This window comes from Dermochelys coriacea, chromosome 6 (genome assembly GCF_009764565.3).
Source record: "Dermochelys coriacea isolate rDerCor1 chromosome 6, rDerCor1.pri.v4, whole genome shotgun sequence".
NCBI classification, from domain to species: domain Eukaryota; kingdom Metazoa; phylum Chordata; order Testudines; family Dermochelyidae; genus Dermochelys; species Dermochelys coriacea.
In genome coordinates this window covers 97972621-97993386 of record NC_050073.1, presented here as the reverse complement: position 1 = coordinate 97993386, position 20766 = coordinate 97972621, and the positions used below count along the sequence as shown (strand labels likewise).

Here is a 20766-nt window from a genome sequence, read left to right as displayed (position 1 = left end):
GTGGTGCTGACAGCCTCGGTGCCATTGATGTGGTAATGGTGGGTTTGGCTGCTGTGGAGCTGTTGTCTGTATGGATGCATCTGTCAATTGTGCTATGCTGACAGGAGGTGGCAGCATAGGCTGCAGTTGTTTTGATGTGCCCTGTCCCAAGTGTCGGGATGTAACTGCAGCTGGGTGTGTCCTTGCCTGTGTGAATGATGGTGGGAGTGTAGGACCAGAAGCAGTCTGCAGTTTGTCACAGCAGCAGTGAGAGGGAACCCAGGTTGGGGAGTCAGAGGGCTCAGTGGTACCCCCGTTCCATGTTTCACCCCGAGGGGGACCCATCACAGTTTTGTTCTTGATCATTTGGAGAAAATGGGAACACCCATTGCAAACTGCCCATAGCTCCAGTAGATTTATGTGGAGGAGAGATTCTGCCAAGAACCAGAGGCCTTGAACTGTGTGGGCATTCAGGTATTCTCCCCAACCTAACAGGGAGGCATCCGTGGTTATCATCATTGGAGGGTATTGTATGAAGGGAACCCCTGAGCAAACATTGGTTGGTCGAGTCCACCAATGTAAGGAGACCTTTACTTTTTTTGGCATGGTGAGGCGTTTTTGGAAAAGATATCTGTTTGGGACGTAGACAGTACAGAGTCAAGCCTGCAGGCAGCGCATATGTATCCTGGTGTGTTTGACGACAAATGTTGTTGCTGACATGACCCAGTAATTGTAGGCAAGTCTTGGCCAAGATCTGGGGGCTGTTCACCACTGTGAAGATGAGATTGCATAAGGCTGTGAAATGTTGCTGAGGCAGGGAGGCTGTAACTTTCAGAGAACTGAGGTAGGCTCCAATGAATTCCAGTTTTTGTACAGGTATCAATGTTGATTTTTGTACGTTTATTTGTAGTCCCAGATCTACCATGTTTTGTGTAGCCTCTATTGTCTCTTGTTAGGTTGGCTAACTGTCAGTAAGCAGTTGTTGAGATAAGGAAAAATTATAATTCCTTATCTTCCGAGATGAGCCGCGACCACCGCAAGGACTTTTGAGAAGATCCACAGGGACATGGATAGTCCGAAGGGCAGGACCCTACACTGGAAATGTTCTGTTCCAAAGGTAAACCTGAGAAACTTCCTGTGTGAGGGTTGTATCATTATATGAAAATATGTGTCCTGGAGATCGAGGGCTGAGAACCAAGCCCCTCGTTCCAGTGCTGGAATTATGATTGCTATTGTGATCATTTGGAAATGTTGGGTCTTCATAAATTTGTTGAGCTGTCTCAAGTAGAGAATGAGCCTCCGTTCTTCCGTTTTTTCTGAGGTAGAAAGTAATGTGAGTAAAACCCAATTTCCCTGTGTTGAATTGAATTGGTACTGCTTCGAGTTGTCTAAGATGGGTCACTTCTTGTCGCAGTAGTTAGCAGTGTGCTCCTTTGCCTGAGATACCATGAGAGAGCCTCTATCAGAGGCTATTGTGGGAGTCAGTTGTCCAGGGGGGAGTCTGTGCTTCAGGTTTAAACTCCGTGTGCAGGGATTTCTCCATCATAAGGAGTTTTAGTTGTAATTCTCTGGCTTTCCTGGTGTAGGCTCTCAGTTTATCACAGTGTGCACACTTCTGTGTTATACGTGCTTCGCCCAGGCAGTGAACACACTGCAAATGCCCATCCGAGATAGGAATCAAAAGTCTGCACGTCAGGAAATGTTGGAAACCCAGGGATCTGGACATGCCCCTCTGAGAGAGGCTTTCTCCCTCAGGGAAGAACAGCTCTAATCTAAGGGGTCACTAACAATTGAAACTTATCCTGAGAGATTTTTTTTTAAACAATTACAAAATAATAAAACAGAGGACGGAAGGCTATAGCTAAATAAACACTGTGAACTAAGTTCAATAAAGAGGTGCTGCTGAGTGCTCTGACTGAAGCCAAAGGTGGTAGAGAAGGAACTGAGTGGGGGGTTGGCCTCACCATGTAACCACCTCAGGCAACACGAGACAGGATGATGCATGTGCGTCCCAACCGAGCATGGCTACTACAAATCTCCAATTACCTGCGCAGGGGCATCAAAACACCTAAGGTGGAGCACCCACAAGGACACTCCTCGAAGACGAACTGGACTGGACTTCAGAAACAACACTGACAACGGAGCTCCAGACCTTCTCAACTAACTTCTTCTCTTTTCCCCAAATGGACAGTAGTTACCATCTTTAATACCATCTAAGAGACTGTCAAATAATGGAGTTTTTTCTAAAAACTTTCTTCAGCTAAGAGAAAGGGAACAAGGGTTGTGGTTAAATGAAAGCCATACTTAATATTTTACATTTCAAATGCTTTAACTGTTTTTCCTTCTTTCTGTATCTTTAATAAAAGATAAAAAGGATTTTTAATGGTGTATTTGCCATGGTACTAAGTAGGCTGTGTCTCTGTATATCCAACCCTGAATCTTGTTTAAAACTGTTTAATGTTAGACAGCTTCAGGATCATAGAATCATAGAATCATAGAATATCAGGGTTGGAAGGGACCCCAGAAGGTCATCTAGTCCAACCCCCTGCTCAAAGCAGGACCAAGTCCCAGTTAAATCATCCCAGCTAGGGCTTTGTCAATCATGTTAATACCTTTGAGTCTTTGGGTCCATATATTCCATCAAAATTAATACAACAGTACCTATCTTCAAAAATGGAAACAAAGAGGACCGGGGTGGTTTATCGACCAGTCAGCCTAACTAAGATATCTGGAGAGATATTGGAACAAATTTAAACATCAATTTGTGACCATTTAGAGGACAAGAAGATTTCAAGGAATAGGCAACAAGGATTTGTCAAGAAGAAATCATGCCAGGTCATTTCCTTCTCTGACAGGATTACTAGCTTAGTGGATAGGAAGGAGACTAAAGACTTGATACATCTTGATTTTTAGTAAGCCTTTAGACAGTCCTACATTCTCATAAGCAAACTAGGGAAATGTGGTCCCTAGATGAAATTACTATAAAGTGGGTGCAAAACTGGTTGAAAGACCATACTCAACGAGTAGTTACCAATGGTTCGCTGTCAAAATGGGAGGTCATATCTAGGGTGGTCCCACAGGCATCAATCCTATTTTCGTTAGTGGCTCAGATACTTGAGTAGAGAGTATGCCAGGGGTCGGCAACCTTTCAGAAGTGGTGTGCCAAGTCTTCATTTATTCTCTCATTTAAGGTTTTGCGTGCCAGTAATACATTTTAACATTTTTAGAAGGTCGCTTTCTATGAGTCTTTATTTACTTTACATACAACAATAGTTTAGTTATATATTAAAGGTTTTTAAAATATTTAAGAAGCTTCATTTAAAATTAATTAAAATGCAGAGCCCCCCAGACTGGTGGCCAGGACCCAGGCAGTGTGAGTGCCACTGAAAATCAGCTCGCGTGCCGCCTTTGGCTACCTGGTCCTGAAGTAGTCTCTTGGAAGCTGGCTGCTACTTTATCCTCCCTTTCTTTTCTATGTTTTGCCTTTCTCTCATCATTGAGGAGATGCCACAGTCTCACACTTACCTGTTGTTGAGACTCCAGGGATGGTATGTGCAGCTAGAAACAGTTCATCTATGGGATCCACTAGATGCTTAATATTGACTTTCCTTGCATTGTAATAATTGCCATCAGCAGCCATCCCTGCACGTTCTATTGCTATCAGATGATCAAATCTAGTCAGAGACAAGGTGATAAATTAGTTAATGGAGGGAATTGCGAAACTTAGATCTTAGGTTTTTCTGTCAGTTGCTTTTCCTGCCACATGCTTCACTTCTGTCTCCTTAGGTGCAAGTTACACTCATTTTGCAAAGCCTCTGAATGCCAAATTGGACCACTTGCTGTACATTTATTTTCCTACCAACTTATACCCAACATGTAATTTACAGCACAGTTTATCTCACTCTTGAATTTGGGCCTATACATTTTGTTTTCTTGGTAGCTTTAATGCAGCCCCTTCAAACTGCCAGCAATGAATGGAGGGAGAGTTGAAATCCTTCTCCACCCAGTGGAGCACTAGGTGAATCACTTTAGAGCCCAGATCCTCAGAGATATTTAGGTACCTAACTCCTATTTATATCAACGGGAGTTAGGACCTAAATACCTTTATGGATCTGGGCTTTAGCCTCTATGTGCCTCAGTTAAAAAGTAGGTAGTACCTCACATAGGGATATTGGTTTAAATCATTAGAGTCTGCAATGCAATTTAAGATCCTCAGAGGGATCCTCAAAGTGCAGTTTATTATTCATAATTTCCTATTTAAAGTACTATATTGCTTGTAAGTTACCCATTTATTTGGTTTCTTTTAACATTTTTGACAAATTTGGTGCTTGTAAATGTGGAGGGAAGCATGCAGGTAGGCTCTGTTTTAGACATCCCTGTTTAGGATTTCCCCCCCGACAGCTCTGCCAATATACCTCAAGCCTAATGTGCAACACCCTGCTACTCCAGTTCTACTGAATAGAGGCTACCAATTGTGCCAAGTTACTAAGTGGTTTTATGATGTGGACTAATACACACTATGATCATATTTGTCCTTGTGCAATTGAGTTTCCAACATGAAAAAATATTCAGTTTAGCCTCCTAGGATTATGGGATCTATTGAGGTACAAATCAGCTGTAGGTGATTTATGTTCAATTATAAAAGCATCCTCTTGAGCCTAGTGTAGGGGAAATGAAAACAGGGTGTTATTGAAATTACAGTTTTTATTAACCCATAGAAAGAAATGGAAATTGAATGAACTGAAGATGCATATATTTAGATGATAAGCTGTTATTAAAGAGAATTGGCTGCTAACTTTATTACACACCTCTACACCGAGAAACTTCAAGAAAAAACTGCCCAGTAAGTCCATTAAAAGGAAGGGTAAGTTGCTGGCCACATATTCCATGTATGGACATTTTAGTGCAAACTCCAATGCATGTTCAAATCATGGTTTTTGTGCACATCAGAGTTTGCACTTACACAGTTTGAATGAGTTTTCAGAACTACATGCACTCTTCAAAAATTTTGGCTGGGGTATCTAAAGACAATGAGGATCTTTTTCAGACTATTAAAAACAGATAGGAGGCTCTTCCAACCTGGAATAAAATGGATCATCAAAGATTTGAACATGGATGAAAGCGGACTACAGTCCTGGACTCTGCCACTGGACTTTGTGTAGTCTTTGGAAAGATCTTTAATCTCTCTGTGGCCTACTTTTCCCATTGATAAGATGGGTATAATTATGTACAGTATTTCACAGGTGTAGTGTAAGTTAATGAATGTTTGTGGAGCTCCTTAAGATTTTCATCTGAAAGGTGCCATATAAGTGCAAAGTAATGTACTTCCTTCCCCATTTCCTGTTGTGCATTGGGATTGCAGAGGTCTCAGAATAATGCGGGATCCTGTACTTCACATGAACTGCAATACTACAGCAGAGTGGAGTGCTTGACTCAGAATTTTCTTCCTTTAATTTCAGACCTTCAACTGCTATTGTCATATTTATTTAGTATATATTTTATAAAAACACAGTCATTTAAAAAAAGGAACAAAACAATTTGATTGGCAGATACTTCATACTTCAAAGCTTTGTTTGCAATCATTATATTTTCTGTGAACAGAGCCGTTCCTTTCTCTATGACTTTGCATAGCCTCCTTGCTACTCATTTTCAGAAACTTAGTACACATACCTGGGTCTTTCAAGATTCCCATTCTCACACAAAAACATCAAAGCTGACTCTGCAGCATTTCCCTGATAACTCAATAGAGGCACTGGTGTCTTCAGTACCCCTAGAGCAAACAAAAATACAAAATGGATTCCATAGGTCATTTTTTTTGTGTGCTTAGCTTGGATTTTAAAAGAACAGAACAGTTAGAACTGTAAGGTGATTCTAGCAAACATATGATTGTATAAGACAATATTTCCTAGCTGGAAATACTGCACTAGTTGCCCATCCTTAGCTTTTGCACAATCAGAGCTACAAGCCAGAGTCCAGAGACGTTATTTGGACTGACAAAACTGAGGTGATGTGCAGGGATGAAGACACTTGAAAAATAAGCTCTCCTCACCTCCTTCTTTTTGATGATACACTAAATTTCAAAATGCAGTGGTAAAAGGAAGAAAGATTCTAGATGGATTTCAAAAGATTAGGAACTAGATGCTCAATTTGGTATCAATCAGTTTAGTTCCGTGAAGTCAATGGAGCTATGCTCAGTTAGCCTGGTGAGGATCTGGCCCTTTTTGTCTATATGTTAGAGCACTTCTTGAAGGCCTGATCTAATTTAGAGATTGCACTGAAATAGATCTTGAACCAGATTAACAAATTAAAACTGAAAAGCTAACTGTCTTTGTTGCCTAACTGCATGTTTTACCTTGCTGAACAGCATCTTCAATAATCTTTTTATTCAAGCTCATGGCTCTCTGGTCTGTTACTATAAAAACATTTTTCTCCAAGCTCTGCAACATGGCTGCCATAGCAATGGCTCCTGGAGGTCCATCATTCTCTTCAGGTGGCTCATAGTTGAAGTGAGTAGGAAATCCAGTGGTTATCAGCACTGATCGGGCATGTGAAAGGGAGAGGCAAGTCTTTAGCAGCTCATCCTGGCAGCACAAATGTTTCACTCCCCGGTCTCCTAAAAATCAAAACCAATTTTTTTTTAAAGACGGTGCTAGATTTTTAGCATATTAATACCTCCAAGAGGTTCTGTCAGGACGAATCCCTGTCCATCACTGTCAAAGTGCCTGGCAGGGCCAACGAGAAGAGCAGCCAACAACTCTTTGCCAGGCTCTATCCCTATTGATCCAGAGACAGTGACAGACCAGGGGAATGGAGACCATCAGCAAAGCACATCATCTCCCACTAGGTAAGTGCAGTGAGTCTCCTGAATGAATTTATAGAAGGTTGTGAAGACTATTGTCCATTCTGCAGCTCTACTGGGATCACTACTGATGTGTGTGCTTGTGAAGGATGTCATAAAGTGGTCATTGTAGGGTAAATGAGTTACCCAAAATATTAGGGGATGGAGCCATGCTCTACCTCTGTTTGTCACATCATGTTTGTCACTGGGAGTTCCATACCCCCACAAACTAAATTTGTTTGAGATGCATTTGAATAAAGCAGCAGGTTTCGAGCCTGTAATCCTGGGAGTAGAGTGTTATTTTTGTTGTACCCGGTGGTCCCTTTACAAATAAGGAGAGGTTGGGAAGCCTCCCTCAGCCTGGACTAAGCTGAAGTGCAGATTTGGATTCAGATTTCTGAAACCCCAAATGGATGAGGGCTTCATTTGAATTTTTTATAGAGAAAAAGCCAATGGTTATTGGTCCAACTCATTATAAATACTGAGTGAGTGGATAAATTCAGAAGCAGATCCACACTCATATTCAAAATCACTGCTAAATTCAAAAGTGTTAGGGGCAGGAGTTTTGGTAAATGATGTGAAATGAGAAGAAAATAAGAGATGTGGGAAGGGAATGCAGAAGATAAACCTAGAAAATATGACAAAAGAGAATCTGGGGCAGTGGGGATTTTGTTCACTGATCCTCCCATTCAGGAGCCACTTTCCCCTTTTAAATAATTCAAGTGTCTTGGCCCAAAATTGTTCTGTAAAGAACAAAATCAGGTTGAGTAGATCCAGACCCCAGTTATTTTACACAAACAAGCTCAAGCACATTCCATGTCCAAATGCTCAGATATACATTTAAACTCAGGCTCATGCACACGCTCACAAGTACACACAGGAAAACTGCAGCAGGACAAGGCAGGGCAACCGATATGTAAGTGGGCATTTCACACTGTGGCTAGGGGCTGTCTTCTAAATGGGAAAGGAACAATGTCATTTGAACTTGTCCAAACCTGTTAGCTCTAGCCTGTTTCTTCATCATAGATTTATTGAATAATGGCCAAACCAGTAATTCTTTCTGAACTGAGGAGGTATTGAGGGATGGGGCTTGAGGGAGAATGTGCAATTAACAGACTGTGATTCCAGTGTAAGAAACTCAATTCCCTGGAAGAAACTGGAATACTGGGCCTAGCACAACAGGGACCAAACTGACTATGGCCTTTAGGCCATATTGCACAATGACTGTTAAATAATAACAACTGTCAGATTGAGCCCCATGTTGCTTGGAGCTATCTGGGAGGAGGGAGTGGGACTGGGACTACAAGTGTGTGGTCAGTGAAAATGCAGTGATTTCTTTGGTCAGATTTGCCACTGGGCCAAACGGGGCCAGCGCCCTGGAAAAATGTGTGTCCCCACATCCCAACCCATTTCACCCAGCTGGCGCTCCTGTCTGGGAGTGGGGTTGGGGCACAGAGGCTTGCCCTGCTCTGCCTGGTGCTCCTGCCGGGGAGTGGGGCAAGCCCCCATGCCCCGACCCTGCTCCCTGGCAGTAACACGGGGCAGGCAAGGGAAGCCCCTGTACCCCAACCCCACTGCCCTGTAGGAGTGCCGAGTAGGTGGAGTGGGACAAGCCCCCGCACTCCAACCCAGCTCCCCGGCAGGAATGCCGGGGTGGGGGAGCGAGGTGGGACAAGCCCCCATGCCCCAACCCCATTTCCCTGCCAGGAGTGTGGGGGGAGGACCGTAGGCAGAAGGACTGGGGAGGGGCCCCAACTTGTTCTGGCCCAGGGCCCCACAAAAGCTTAATCTGCCTCTGACTGGATGTCACAATGCTGATGACCTCATCTATCCAGTAGGTTGTGTCAGGACCAATCCCTGTTCTTCACTGTCTGAAGGAGAGGAGCAGCCAATAACTTTTTCCGCAGCCCTAGCACTACTGATACAGAGATAGTGAAAGAGAAGAGGAATGCAGATGGTCAGAAAAGCACATCACCTCCCATTAGGTAAGTGCAGTGACATGATCTTGAATGGACTGGGGGGTTTATGAAGACAATTGTCCAATCTGCAACTCTGAGGGGCGGGGGAAGGGGAGGGAGAAGAAAAAAAAGGGGGAGGAGGAGAGGTTGGAAGGAGTCCCTGATCCACTATAAGGGGTGAGTCATTTTTGGTGATGGGGCCAAGGTGCAATATTCAGATGTGGATTCAGATTTCTTTCACCCCAAAGGATAGAAGGGCTGACTCAGGTACAGTAAGTCCTCACTTAAAGTCGTCCCGGTTAATGTTGTTATGTTGCTGATCAATTAGGGAACATGCTAGTTTAAAGTTGCGCAATGCTCCCTTATAACGTCGTTTGGCAGCTGTCTGCTGTGTCCCCTGCTTGCAGGAAGAGCAGCCCGTTGCAGCTAGCTGGTTGGGGCTTGGAAACAGGGTCGACCCCTTATCAGCTCCCTGTTCCCCTAAGTTTCCTGTCAGGCAGTCACCCAGCAGGCTATCAATTGCTGGCAGTTCAGCTGACCCTTCACACACTGCCATGTGCTGCTCCTGCCCTCTGCCTTGGAGCTGCTCTCCAGAGCCTTCTGCTTGCTGTGCAGGAGGGGGGAAGGGAGAGAAGAGGAAGGCTCATGTCAGGGTGTCACCCTGCTCCTGCACCCCGCTTACCCCATCTTCCATAGAGCAGGAGGGACACACACAACAAGCCTCAGGGCAGAGGGAGCTTCCTGGCAGCAGCTGCCATCTCAGCTTGCTGCTTAATTTAAAAAGGTAGTGTACTTAAGACTGGGGTCAGGTACTTAAAGGAGCAATGCGCATCTCTCGCTCACATACAGGGTGTGTGTCTCTGTCTGCCATGTTGTCTCCCCTCCCTCCATTCATGCTGCCTTGTAGAGTGTGAAGCTACAGTGACAACGAGTTAACCCTTGAGGGCTCAGCCAATTGCTAGTTCATCATTTAGCAGTAAGGCATCCCCTGGGAAATATCCCACTTTCTTCCATCCTCTGACTTCACCACTTCAAACATTTCCCTGGAACTTAACCCCCCCTATTTACATTAATTCTTATGGGGAAATTGGATTCACTTAACATTGTTTCACTTAAAGTCACATTTTTCAGGAACATAATTACAATGTTAAGCAAGGAGTTACTATAGTTTTCTTCAGCTCTTTATAAAGAGGGAGCTGTTGGGGAAATTTGGAAACAGATCCTGGTTTGGATTCAAAATCTCTGCTCAACTCAGTAGTGTTGTAGGCTAGGAGTTTTGATGAGAGACGGGTCTATGATAAGTAAAGGCAAAGAAGCTGGGAAGAAAATGAAAGATGTGGGCAGGGACTGAGGAAGATAAACCTAGAAAATGAGACAAAGCAAAGACCCAGATGTGGAGGTGACAACGTTCCACTGACCCTCCCAGTTCTTGGGAACCATTTTTCCTTTTTCAATAACTCATATTGGCCCACAATAGCTCTGCAAAGAATATAATCCTGGGTAGGTGGGTGTTTCTGATGCCATGGCCTGTTACTTCATCAAACTTGGCCTACCAGAAAGCAGACACACTGAGTGTAAATAGAATGGTAAGGACTTTGTTCTGATGAGAGTTGCTGGCCTGATAAAAATCACACTATTGGCTTGAGGAGAGAAATCAGCTCAAATGCAGCAATGTCTGTAAACAGGAGCAATTTTAAGAGGGTGTCACGAGGGGGATGGCACCACATTTCCATTGATGTCTCTCCTGTCGCTGTCACTGGGAGGCACACTGATAAAGGGGGAGCACAGTCAGTACCTGAGGGATGTTAGACCTGTAGAAACAAATTACATGATTATAACAAGAATGCTAACAGTGCACAAGCATCCTCAGTCCATACATGCAGCGAGGGACCAACTGGAGCCCATCAACTAAGCCCAACATACCACACAGAGACAATGCAATGAGTGTGTTTTGTTCTCACACAAGAGAGAGAAAATCAGATGGAATTTTCCTGTTTGTATATCTTAATTATTTAATCTGTATACTCTCTGGGGCAGGGATGTATCTGATATGTGTTGTTGAGCCAGTACAGAGCACATTTGGGGCACTATCCCCATGATTTACACTAACCACACCCTGGAGCTGCATTCTTGGCTTCCATGCTAGGGAAAGAACACAAACTCACCCCTTGTACTTGCCATATTCCCTCCCTTCTAGGCTATCAGGAGGAAATGGAGGTTACTTGCTGTTATTGGAAGTTATTCAAGATGTGTGGTTCCTATCTGTATTCCACATGCTCAGGGTCAAACTGATTGCCAGATTTGGAGAAGAAGGCGGCAACTAAAATTGTTGCAGGCTGTGCAAATTGCAGACTGTTGTTTCGGAGACTCAAAGGAAGTTTTAAGGAGACTATGGGACTATCACTTGTTTCCCAGACTTTAAGGAGCTTGCTTGCATGCTCTACAGAGGGTTTGGACACCATTCTACAGAGACTTACAGGGGTAAAATCTCCCAGAAAAGAACCCTAGAAGAGTGTATGTATTGTGACAATGCTCTGTCCTTGCCTCCGTGGGTCCCACGTTTCCTGGCGGATTTCGCTAGCCTCAGAGGCTCACTGTGACCCTCCATGTAACCCTTCTTTCTCTAGAGACAAGGGTCACAGTCTACTGAGCCATTTTCATCATAAGCCAGCGAGGGAGGTGAGGAGAAGTTATCCTTCCTTGCACAGTCTCTGTTGTCTCCCAGTCTCAGTGATTAATCAGGGGGCAAAGGTGGGGGGAGGGGAGAAGAGCCTGGGCCCACCCTCTACTACGGGCTCCAGCCCAGGGACCCTAATAGTATCAGCTATGGTAGCTGACCTTTTAGAAACATGACATGTACAATTCCCTGGGCTACTTTCCCCACAGCAGCCCTCACTTCCTCAAGTTCCACTTCACCCTTACCTCAGGGCCTCCTTCCTTGTGCCTGATATGGTGTGTACTACTCAGCCTCTCCAACCGCGCAACTTCTTCCCACAGCTCCTGACATGCACTCCCCCTTGACTGACTGGGAGGCTTTTAACTAGTTTCAGCCAGCCCCTGATTGGCTTCAGATGTCCCAATCAACCTAGCCTTCTCCCTGCCTTCTGGAAAGTTCTTAATTGGCTGCAGGTGTCTTAATTGACCTGGAGCAGCTGCCATTTCACTTATCCTGGTACCAGGGATTTGCTTAGCCTGGAGCTAATCTATCTATCTCCCACTACTCTTCCATAGCCATCTGGCCTTGCCCCATCACAGTATGTATGTATGTGCACATAATTATATCTTGCACTGAGACTTGCAAAAGTAATCAGTACTAAAACTTGGGGAAAAACCCTTAAAAGAGTTGTTGACATTGTTCACAGTTACTTCAGGGGCTATAGGTAAACTGTTATGCATTCATAGATAGATATTTAATTCATAAATTTTCCTTTAGAGATTGTGTCATTCTCCTTCTATCAGAAATTAAATTCTGTATAAGCCCTGAAAAAACTAAACTCTGGTCTGTACTACAGCAGAAAGGTAAGCTGAAGTACTGAACAGGAAAGATATACAATACCTGATCTTAGTATGTTGTCTTCCCCAAACTTGTTGTATATGCACATTTAAGCAAAGCAAGATATTATTCAATTCAGAAGAAGTCAGTGTTTAAAAGTACGTAGACAAATAAAATCCCCAGCATGCTTTATATATGAAGGAGTGAAATGGTACTGAAAAGCTGTTAAAGGATGCAGTAGCCCTCGTTACTGTCATCTCACATAGGGAATTATTCCAGGGCTGATGCCAGTATGTTTAGCAGCTCTGCAGTTCATGTACTAGCAATTCCTACTAGTATTCATTTATATATAGGGCCCTACCAAATTCACAGCCATGAAAAATGCATCATGGACCATGAAATCTGGCCACTGTAGGGGGGGTTGCAGTACTGTCATCCTTACTTCTGCACTACTGCTGACAGCGGCGCTGCCTTCAGAACTTGGCAGCTGAAGAGCAGCGGCTTTTGGCTGGGAGCCCAACTCTGAAAGCAGCACTACTGCCAGCTGCAGCACAAAAAGCAAGGGTGGCATGATATAGTATTGCCACTCTTACTTCTGTGCTGCTGCCTTCAGAGCTGGATGCTGGAGAGTGGCAGCTGCTGGCTGGGCACCCAGCTGTGAAGGCAGCATTGCTGTCAGCAGCAGCGCAGAAGTAAGGGTGCCAATACCGTGACCACCCTTCAAAAACTTGCCACCCCGCACCCACACACAATCCCCTTTTGGATTGGGACTCTCATGTTTACAACACCATGAAATTTCAGATTTAAATATTTGAAACCATGACATTTCAATAAATCCTATGACCATGAAATTTACCAAAAGGAACTATGAATTTGGTATGGCCCAGTGCTAAATTTGTGCCAGGGCTTGCCAGAACTGAGCCCGGTAAACCTTGCCAGGTCCGTTATGAAAGTAAATAATTGCTTGAGCCCCCGCTCCTCTTTTATTACAAATTAAGCACTGGTAGGGCCCTATTTATTACAGTAACTAGATTTCTTCCTGTGGAGAGCCACAGTCTAGTTCTCATATCGCCTTGCAGCAGTCAGGTGCAATCTGCCTAGGGTTTTCAGTGATGGTCAGCAGTACAAGATAGCATGAAAATGAGTGTAAGGCAACCCCTCAGCTGGACCAGGGCTGCTCACTCATCTATGACTCACCCCTCCAGCAGAGTCTGCAGTGACTCATCTCTCAGGCATGCTGCAACAGTCAACCTATCCTGAAGGACGAGCCATCGCTCTCTCAGATCTTGGGAGATAGACCAGTCCTTGCTTACAGACAGCCCCCCAATCTGAAGCAAATACTCACCAGCAACCACACACCACACAACAGAACCACTAACCCAGGAACCTATCCTTGCAACAAAGCCCGTTGCCAACTCTGTCCACATATCTATTCAGGGGATACCATCATAGGGCCTAATCACATCAGCCACACTATCAGAGGCTCGTTCACCTGCGCATCTACCAATGTGATATATGCCATCATGTGCCAGCAATGCCCCTCTGCCATGTACATTGGCCAAACTGGACAGTCTCTACGTAAAAGAATGAATGGACACAAATCAGACCTCAAGAATTATAACATTCAAAAACCAGTTGGAGAACACTTCAATCTCTCTGGTCACTCGATCACAGACCTAAGAGTGGCTATACTTCAACAAAAAAGCTTCAAAAACAGACTCCAACGAGAGACTGCTGAATTGGAATTAATTTGCAAACTGGATACAATTAACTTAGGCTTGAATAGAGACTGGGAATGGATGAGTCATTACACAAAGTAAAACTATTTCCCCATGGTATTTCTCCCCCCCACCCCACCCCCCACTGTTCCTCTGATATTCTTGTTAACTGCTGGAATTAGCCTACCTGCTTGTCACCATGGAAGGTTTTCCTCCTTTCCCCCCCCCTGCTGTGGGTGATGGCTTATCTTAAGTGATCACTCTCCTTACAGTGTGTATGATAAACCCATTGTTTCATGTTCTCTGTGTGTGTGTATATAAATCTCTCCTCTGTTTTTTCCACCAAATGCATCCGATGAAGTGAGCTGTAGCTCACGAAAGCTTATGCTCTAATAAATTTGTTAGTCTCTAAGGTGCCACAAGTACTCCTTTTCTTTTTGCGAATACAGACTAACACGGCTGCTACTCTGAAACCTATCCAGGGCAGGGGCAGATGACCCCCAGGCACAGGTATTTCACAGTCCCCACCAGAGCCACAACTTGGGCTGTGCAACAGCATCATTTGGCTAGGAATCTTCCTGCTGCTTCATGGTGTTACAAATTCCCTATGCTTCCAGCCTTCCCTTGATACTATCCCTGTTCCTGCCCCAGCCTTGTTCTAGCCTGCTCCAGTCCCGGTCCTGACCTACTCCAGCCCTGCACCCAGCTCCTGACTCCCAGGCCCTTGGACTGGCTCCAGCCCAGCTTTGACTTCATTCTGCTTCCAAATTCTGACTACGATCCTGAGTTGACAGATCTATGGACTCTGACCCCAGTTCTTACTCATGGTTTGTTCCTGGAACCGTTTCAGTTCAGCCTTGTCCCAACTCTACCTCCAGCTTTAACCCTTGATATCTATTCTCGGACACTGCTTTAACCACCAGGCCTGACTGTCTAGAACTCAGAGTCTGAAAATGAGACCAGAAATGGGAATTGAATTGATGCCTCCCTTTATCCGGTGCAGACCAGTACCTTAGGCTGGCCCAAAGTAGTCAATTTGGAAAGGTGGAAGGGAAGAATTAACAATGTTCAATCAAAATAATCTAACATTGGAATTCTTTGTAATATTTGGAATTACCTTTAAATGTTTACTATTTAACGTCAGCTGTGCAATATCTAAATGAATGGAATGGATCATACTAATTTAGTATGACAAATCTTATGTTTCCAGAATTATTAATTCTTCAATAACTCAAGAAAAAAAATAGGTTTTTTTTTTACCTGGATCTACTCCAATTAGGCTTTCTAGCTCTCTTATCTTTTGTACAGCTGTTTCTGATGCAATGCTATAATGCAAAGGATTTTGAGAAATGCAGTGGACCTTTGGGATTTCTTTAGAGTTATGAACTGCAGCATCTTCATTCTTCAGGTCAGTAACAAACATGCAGCCAGGAGAATGTGTAAAAGCCAGTGGAGACTCTACAATAGATGGAAAAACTTCAACTCAATATGCTATACTAATAACAAATAAATATTATTGATAAAGCACCAGAATGATAAGAATAATAGAAAAGTTGCAGACTAAAACATATACATGGTCCCTAACCCAAAGAGCTTACAATCTACAATGACAAGTGACATGTGAAGGGGGCTAATCAAATATATACATGTTACATTGTACGTGTATATATATATATTACATGTATATACATACACACACACACACACACACACACACATCTGGAGGAAAGAAAGGTAGGCTTATGGATCAGCTGAATGCATTTTCACTTAAGAAAAAGACTATATGAAAATGCATTTAGATGATCAGGCTTATATTTTCAGAAGTGTCACCACTTTTGTTACCCGACTTGAGTGATCTAGAACCTGATTTTGGAGGCACTGAGCACTTGCAGCTCCCAATGGAGTTAATCTGAAAATCAGGTCTTAGATATCTCAAGTGGGGCACCCTAAATCATGATAGTTTTGACAATTTAGGTACAAATGACTTGTCTACAGTCATACAATGAGTCAGTGGTACAACTGGGATTAAAAATATAATCAGTCACGCAGTTCTGTAGAATAAACACTAAACAACATTGTCTTTCTTTAGTATATGTGAATTGCTGTATAGTAAATGTGTGTGAGAGGCAGCCTATCCTCTGTAAGCACTGCTCTAGTCCATGTTACTAAACTCACTTTGTAGAAGCATTAAAAATATAATGTGTAGTCATTTAGACATAACGTAAAACACTGCCACTTAGGTTTGCAAGCATTTCACATCCACTGTGCCCTCACTTTGCATTAAATATAAATGTCTGCATAAGGTGTAGTGCAGAGCTGTGTGGAGAATGGAAATGCTGTTTCACAAAGAATCCTGAAGTTTGTTTTTGTTGTGATTTGGAACAAACCCCCAAATTTTTGAAATTCTCTGTGCAAGAAAATTCAGGAAAAATTTTTTTTGGATCAGTCAAAATGGGTTTTTTTGAGAAAATCAGAATGTTTTGTTTCAGTTGATTTTATTTTATATTGTAAAATAAGTGGGCTTGGCAAAATTAGATTTTTAAAATAATTTTGACAGGTAATATTGATGTTTATTTTTAAGCATTTTGTTGTTGTTATTGAGTTAAATTTTCACAGTAGTGTAAATTATGGTTTTAAAGTACAGTAAAAGCTGTGTTATCTGGCCCTGTACCAACTGGAAAGCTCTGTACACTGGCATTTCTAATCTTCATAGAAAGTCTGCTTTATAGTCCCTGTTGGTATGAGGCCGGCAGGCTCCCTATATGCCTCCCCAGAAGCGGCGACATGTTCCTGTTGCTCCTAGGCGGAGGAATGGCCACGAGGGGTTCGGAATGCGGGGTGTGTGTGTGTGCAGGGCTGGAGGTTGGGGGGGGGATGCGAGGCGCAGGCTTTTGGAGGGAGTTTGGGGGTGTGGGGTTGGGGCGAGGGCCCTGGGAGGGAGTTTGGATGTGGAAGAGGATGTGGGGTGCCAGATCTGAGGGGCACTCACCTTGGGTGGCTCCTCACAAGCAGCGACCAGTCCCCGCTGCCCTTAGAAGCTAAACGGCTTTATGCACTCTGCCCCCGCCCCAGCAGAGGCTCCGCAGCTCCCATTGGCCGGGAACTGCGGCCAACGGAAGCTGCAGGGGTAGTGCGTGTGGATGGGGGCAGCGTGTGCAGAGCTGCCCAGCCGCACCTCAGCCTAGGGGCTGCAGGAACCGGTCGCTGCTTGTAGGTAGCCACCCAATGTGAGCACCCCCAGATTTGGTACCCTGCACTTCCCCGTGCACCCCAACCCCCTGCCCCACACTCTCTCCCGCACCCAAACTCCCTCCCAGAGCCTGTGCCTTGAGTGCCCCCACTCCCACCCTCTTAGTTAACCAGAATTTTTCACTTACCAGCTGTCATAAACATACAGCTACGGGTAGCATAAAATCCCTCCTTTACCTGTAAAGGGTTAAGAAGCTCAGCTAACCTGGTTGGCACCTGACCAAAAGGACCAATAAGGGGAGAAGATACTTTCAAATCTGTGGGGGAAAGTTTTTGTTTTGTGTTTCTTTGTGTTCTCTCCAAGACAGCGAGGAACCAGGGCAAGAAAAATACATCTCCTAAAGCCATACCTGAACTAAGCATCTAAGATTACAAATTGTAAGTAATAGGAAGGAAATGCATTGGATTATCTTTTGTTTTAGCTTGTGAATTTTCCCTAGGCTAAGAGGGAGGGGTATTCCTGTTTTGGTTTTTTTTTTTTTTTGGTAACTTTAAAGTTTTGCCGAGAGGGGAATCCTCTGTTTTTTGAATCTGATTACCCTGTAAAATTACCTTCCATCCTGATTTTACAGAGGTTCTTCTTTTACTTTTTCTTTATTATAAAGCTCTGCTTTTAAGAACCTGATGGGTTTTTAGTGTCCTAAAAACACAAGGGGCTGGTCTGTGCTCATCTTGTTTACTCTCAAGCCTCCCCAGGAAAGGGGGTGAAGGGGCTTGGGGGGATATTTTGGGGAAACAGGAACTCCACATGGTCCTTTTCCTAATTCTTTGTCTAACTGACTCAGTGGTGGCAGCGATACCGTCCCAAGGACAAGGAAGAATTTGTGCTTTGGGGAAGTGTTTAACCTAAGCTGGTAAAGATAAGCTTAAGTAAAGGAGGGATTTTATACTACCCTTAGCTGTATGTTTATGACACCAGCACCTCCCATTCTCCCAACATGCCAGATAAATAAGCTTTTACTGTATTCTCCCCCTATTTTTAATCAATTTTCATTTTTACAGTTGCAGGAAATTATGCGGGAGGGTCAGGCAATAATTATTTAAGATAGTATATGTTGAGGTTCAAAAAAGTTAAAGTTTTGTAACTATCAAAACAAAAATTGCCAGCATCACATGTCAAACTGTACAAAATAAATATCCTTAAAATCAAACTAAAGTTCTCAAGCAGCATTTTTCTTACTCTATCTATAAAGTTAAATTATTATTGATGGAAAGATTTTTTTCATCATTTTGTGTGTGTATGGTGAAATCTATGTTTACTGACAGCAATTAAAATCTAATCCTTCCAAGTGTGTATATATACACACACAATATAATACAAAATTTGAAAAAAATGTGAAAGAAAAGCAATTTCGAAATGAAAAATCAAAACATTTCTTTCCCAAAATGCTGAAACGGAACATTTCCACATTACCATAACTCTTTTTCTCCAGTTTTCCTACTAAATAAAATTTTAGTGAAATCAACATGATTTTGCATTTCATTTTGATTCTGCTGGAAGAAGAGGTTATTTATCATCTTACAGTAACTGGAATTCAAGTTGTTTTGTCCCTATGCGTGCTCCATTTGAGGACATGCATGCACTTGTGCACTCTCAATCAGAGATTTTTCTGCTAGTATATCCCACGGGTCCGCACCTGTACTTTATGCCTTATGCTCCAGTAAGAGGGCATATGGAGAAAAGCAGACCCATACCTCTCCAGTTTCTTCTCAACCTCAGAGCATAGTAAAAGTCTGAAGCAAAAGAGAAAGGAAGGTGGGTAGTGGAGCACCCATACAGACAAAACATCTCAAAGAATTCCAGTTACTATACAAGGTAAGTAACCTCTCCTTTTTCAAGTGTTGTCCATTTGGGTTTCTCATGAGGAGAGTACCAAGCAGTACCTCAATGTGGAAGAGGATGCTGAGGAGGTAGATCCAGTACAGAGTGCAGAACAGCTTCACCAAATGTCATGTCCACTTTGGTGGCATGGAGTAAGGGATAATGCTGTGAAAAATATGTGAATGGAGGACCAGGTGGCTGCCTTGCAAATGTGCTTGAGGCATACTTTCCTAAGGATGGCACTGGAAGTAGATAGAGCCTGCATGAAGTGAGTAGTGACTCTAGGAGGGTGGGTACAATCTAGAAGTCTCATAGCATGCCAAAATGCATCCTGATACCTACTTACACACTCTCTTGAGAGGAGATTGAGTGACTCCTCATCCTCTCTGCAAAGCAAACTTTGTAAAGACCGTAGGAGCTGTTGATAAGCCCAATGGCAGGACACAGTACTGGTAGTGATTAGTGCCTACCACGAACCTGAAGAAACAACTGTGAACAGGGTCTATGGCTACTTGAAAGTAGGGATCCCGGATATTGAGGGTGATAAACTAATCCCTGGGATCTAACAATAGAATGGTCATTGCTAGATGACCATCCTGAAGTGCTGTGTATGAATAAAAATTTTTTTAGAGAGCAAAGGTTTAGAATCGATCTCCACCCTCCTTTTTTTCTTCAGGACCAGGAAGTACCTGGACCAGAAACCCTTTCTGAAAAAGCCTGGAGGAATGATTTTGATTGTCCTCAGTTGCAGGAGGAATTCTACCTCCTACTTTAGGAGCCCCCTGTGAGAAGGATCCCTGAACAGGGATGGGGGGGAGCAGCCCAGCGGTTTTCAAACTTTGGGTTGGGACCCCATAGTGGATCATGACCACATTTTAATGGGATCACCAGGGCTGGCTTAAACTTGCTGGGGCCTGGAGCCAAAGCCCGAGTTCCACTGCCCAGGGCTGAAGCCTAATGGCTTCAGCTCTGGGCAGCGGGGCTCAGGTTACAGTCCCCCTGCCTGGAGTTGAAGCCCTTGGGTTTCGGCTTCCATCCCCACACCCAGGGCAGCAGGGCTTGGGCGAGTTCAGTCCCCACTCCTGGTGTAGTGTAGTAATTTTTGTTGTCAGAAGGGGGTCGTGGTGCAATGAAGTTTGAGAAACCCTGGAGTAGCCTGTCAAGATTATTTTCGATATCAATTTGTCTGAGATGATATGCTCCTAAAAATGGAGGAAGTGGGCAAGGTGTTCTCCATAGGTTGAGAAAATGGATGAATGCTGTAGCTAAAAATCCACTGGGGAGAAATCTCGACCAAAGTATCAAAATGGTCATTTGGATGAGATAGCCATCTGAGAGGCGACAATGGAGAATAGGCCTTTCTTGTGCCTAAACCTTTTTTTGGGTGGCTCAATAATTCTTTGAGATGCCTTAAAGTACACTGGATGGGAGCATTGTGCTGTCTGAAATTTGCTATATTTTCACTTTGTAGATGGAGTGTAGATACCAAGAAAGTGCAATGTCACCCTGGAGTCTTTGAGTGAATAAAGAGATCTGTTTGCATGTCACTAAAGAGCTTAGGCCTTTAAAAGACAAGCCAATAATATTTTGTACTTCCTTGAGCTAGCCAGAGGACTGTACCCAGGAGGCCTGGCACATGACTATGGCACAGGGCATAGAATGAGAGGCCATATCCACTGTGTTAAGGGAGGCCTGCAGGAAGGCTATGG

The 20766-nt window shown here is 43.7% G+C and overlaps 1 protein-coding gene across 5 annotated transcripts in view; it reads right to left on the bottom strand.

Annotated features, from left to right (window-relative positions):
- The window catches only part of DGLUCY (D-glutamate cyclase), a 96944-nt gene that overhangs the window by 36362 nt on the left and 39816 nt on the right, over positions 1 to 20766 (bottom strand). For all 5 annotated transcript variants that reach the window (XR_006282434.1, XM_038406774.2, XM_043517831.1 and 2 more), the window contains 4 exons: positions 15247 to 15444; positions 6332 to 6592; positions 5650 to 5749; positions 3505 to 3653 (listed from right to left, as the gene is read on the bottom strand). Coding sequence is in view for 4 of the 5 variants with exons in the window: in XM_038406774.2 (XP_038262702.1) it covers positions 3505 to 3653; positions 5650 to 5749; positions 6332 to 6592; positions 15247 to 15444 (708 nt within the window). In the remaining variant the exon portion in view is untranslated. The remainder of the gene's footprint in view (positions 1 to 3504; positions 3654 to 5649; positions 5750 to 6331; positions 6593 to 15246; positions 15445 to 20766) is intronic.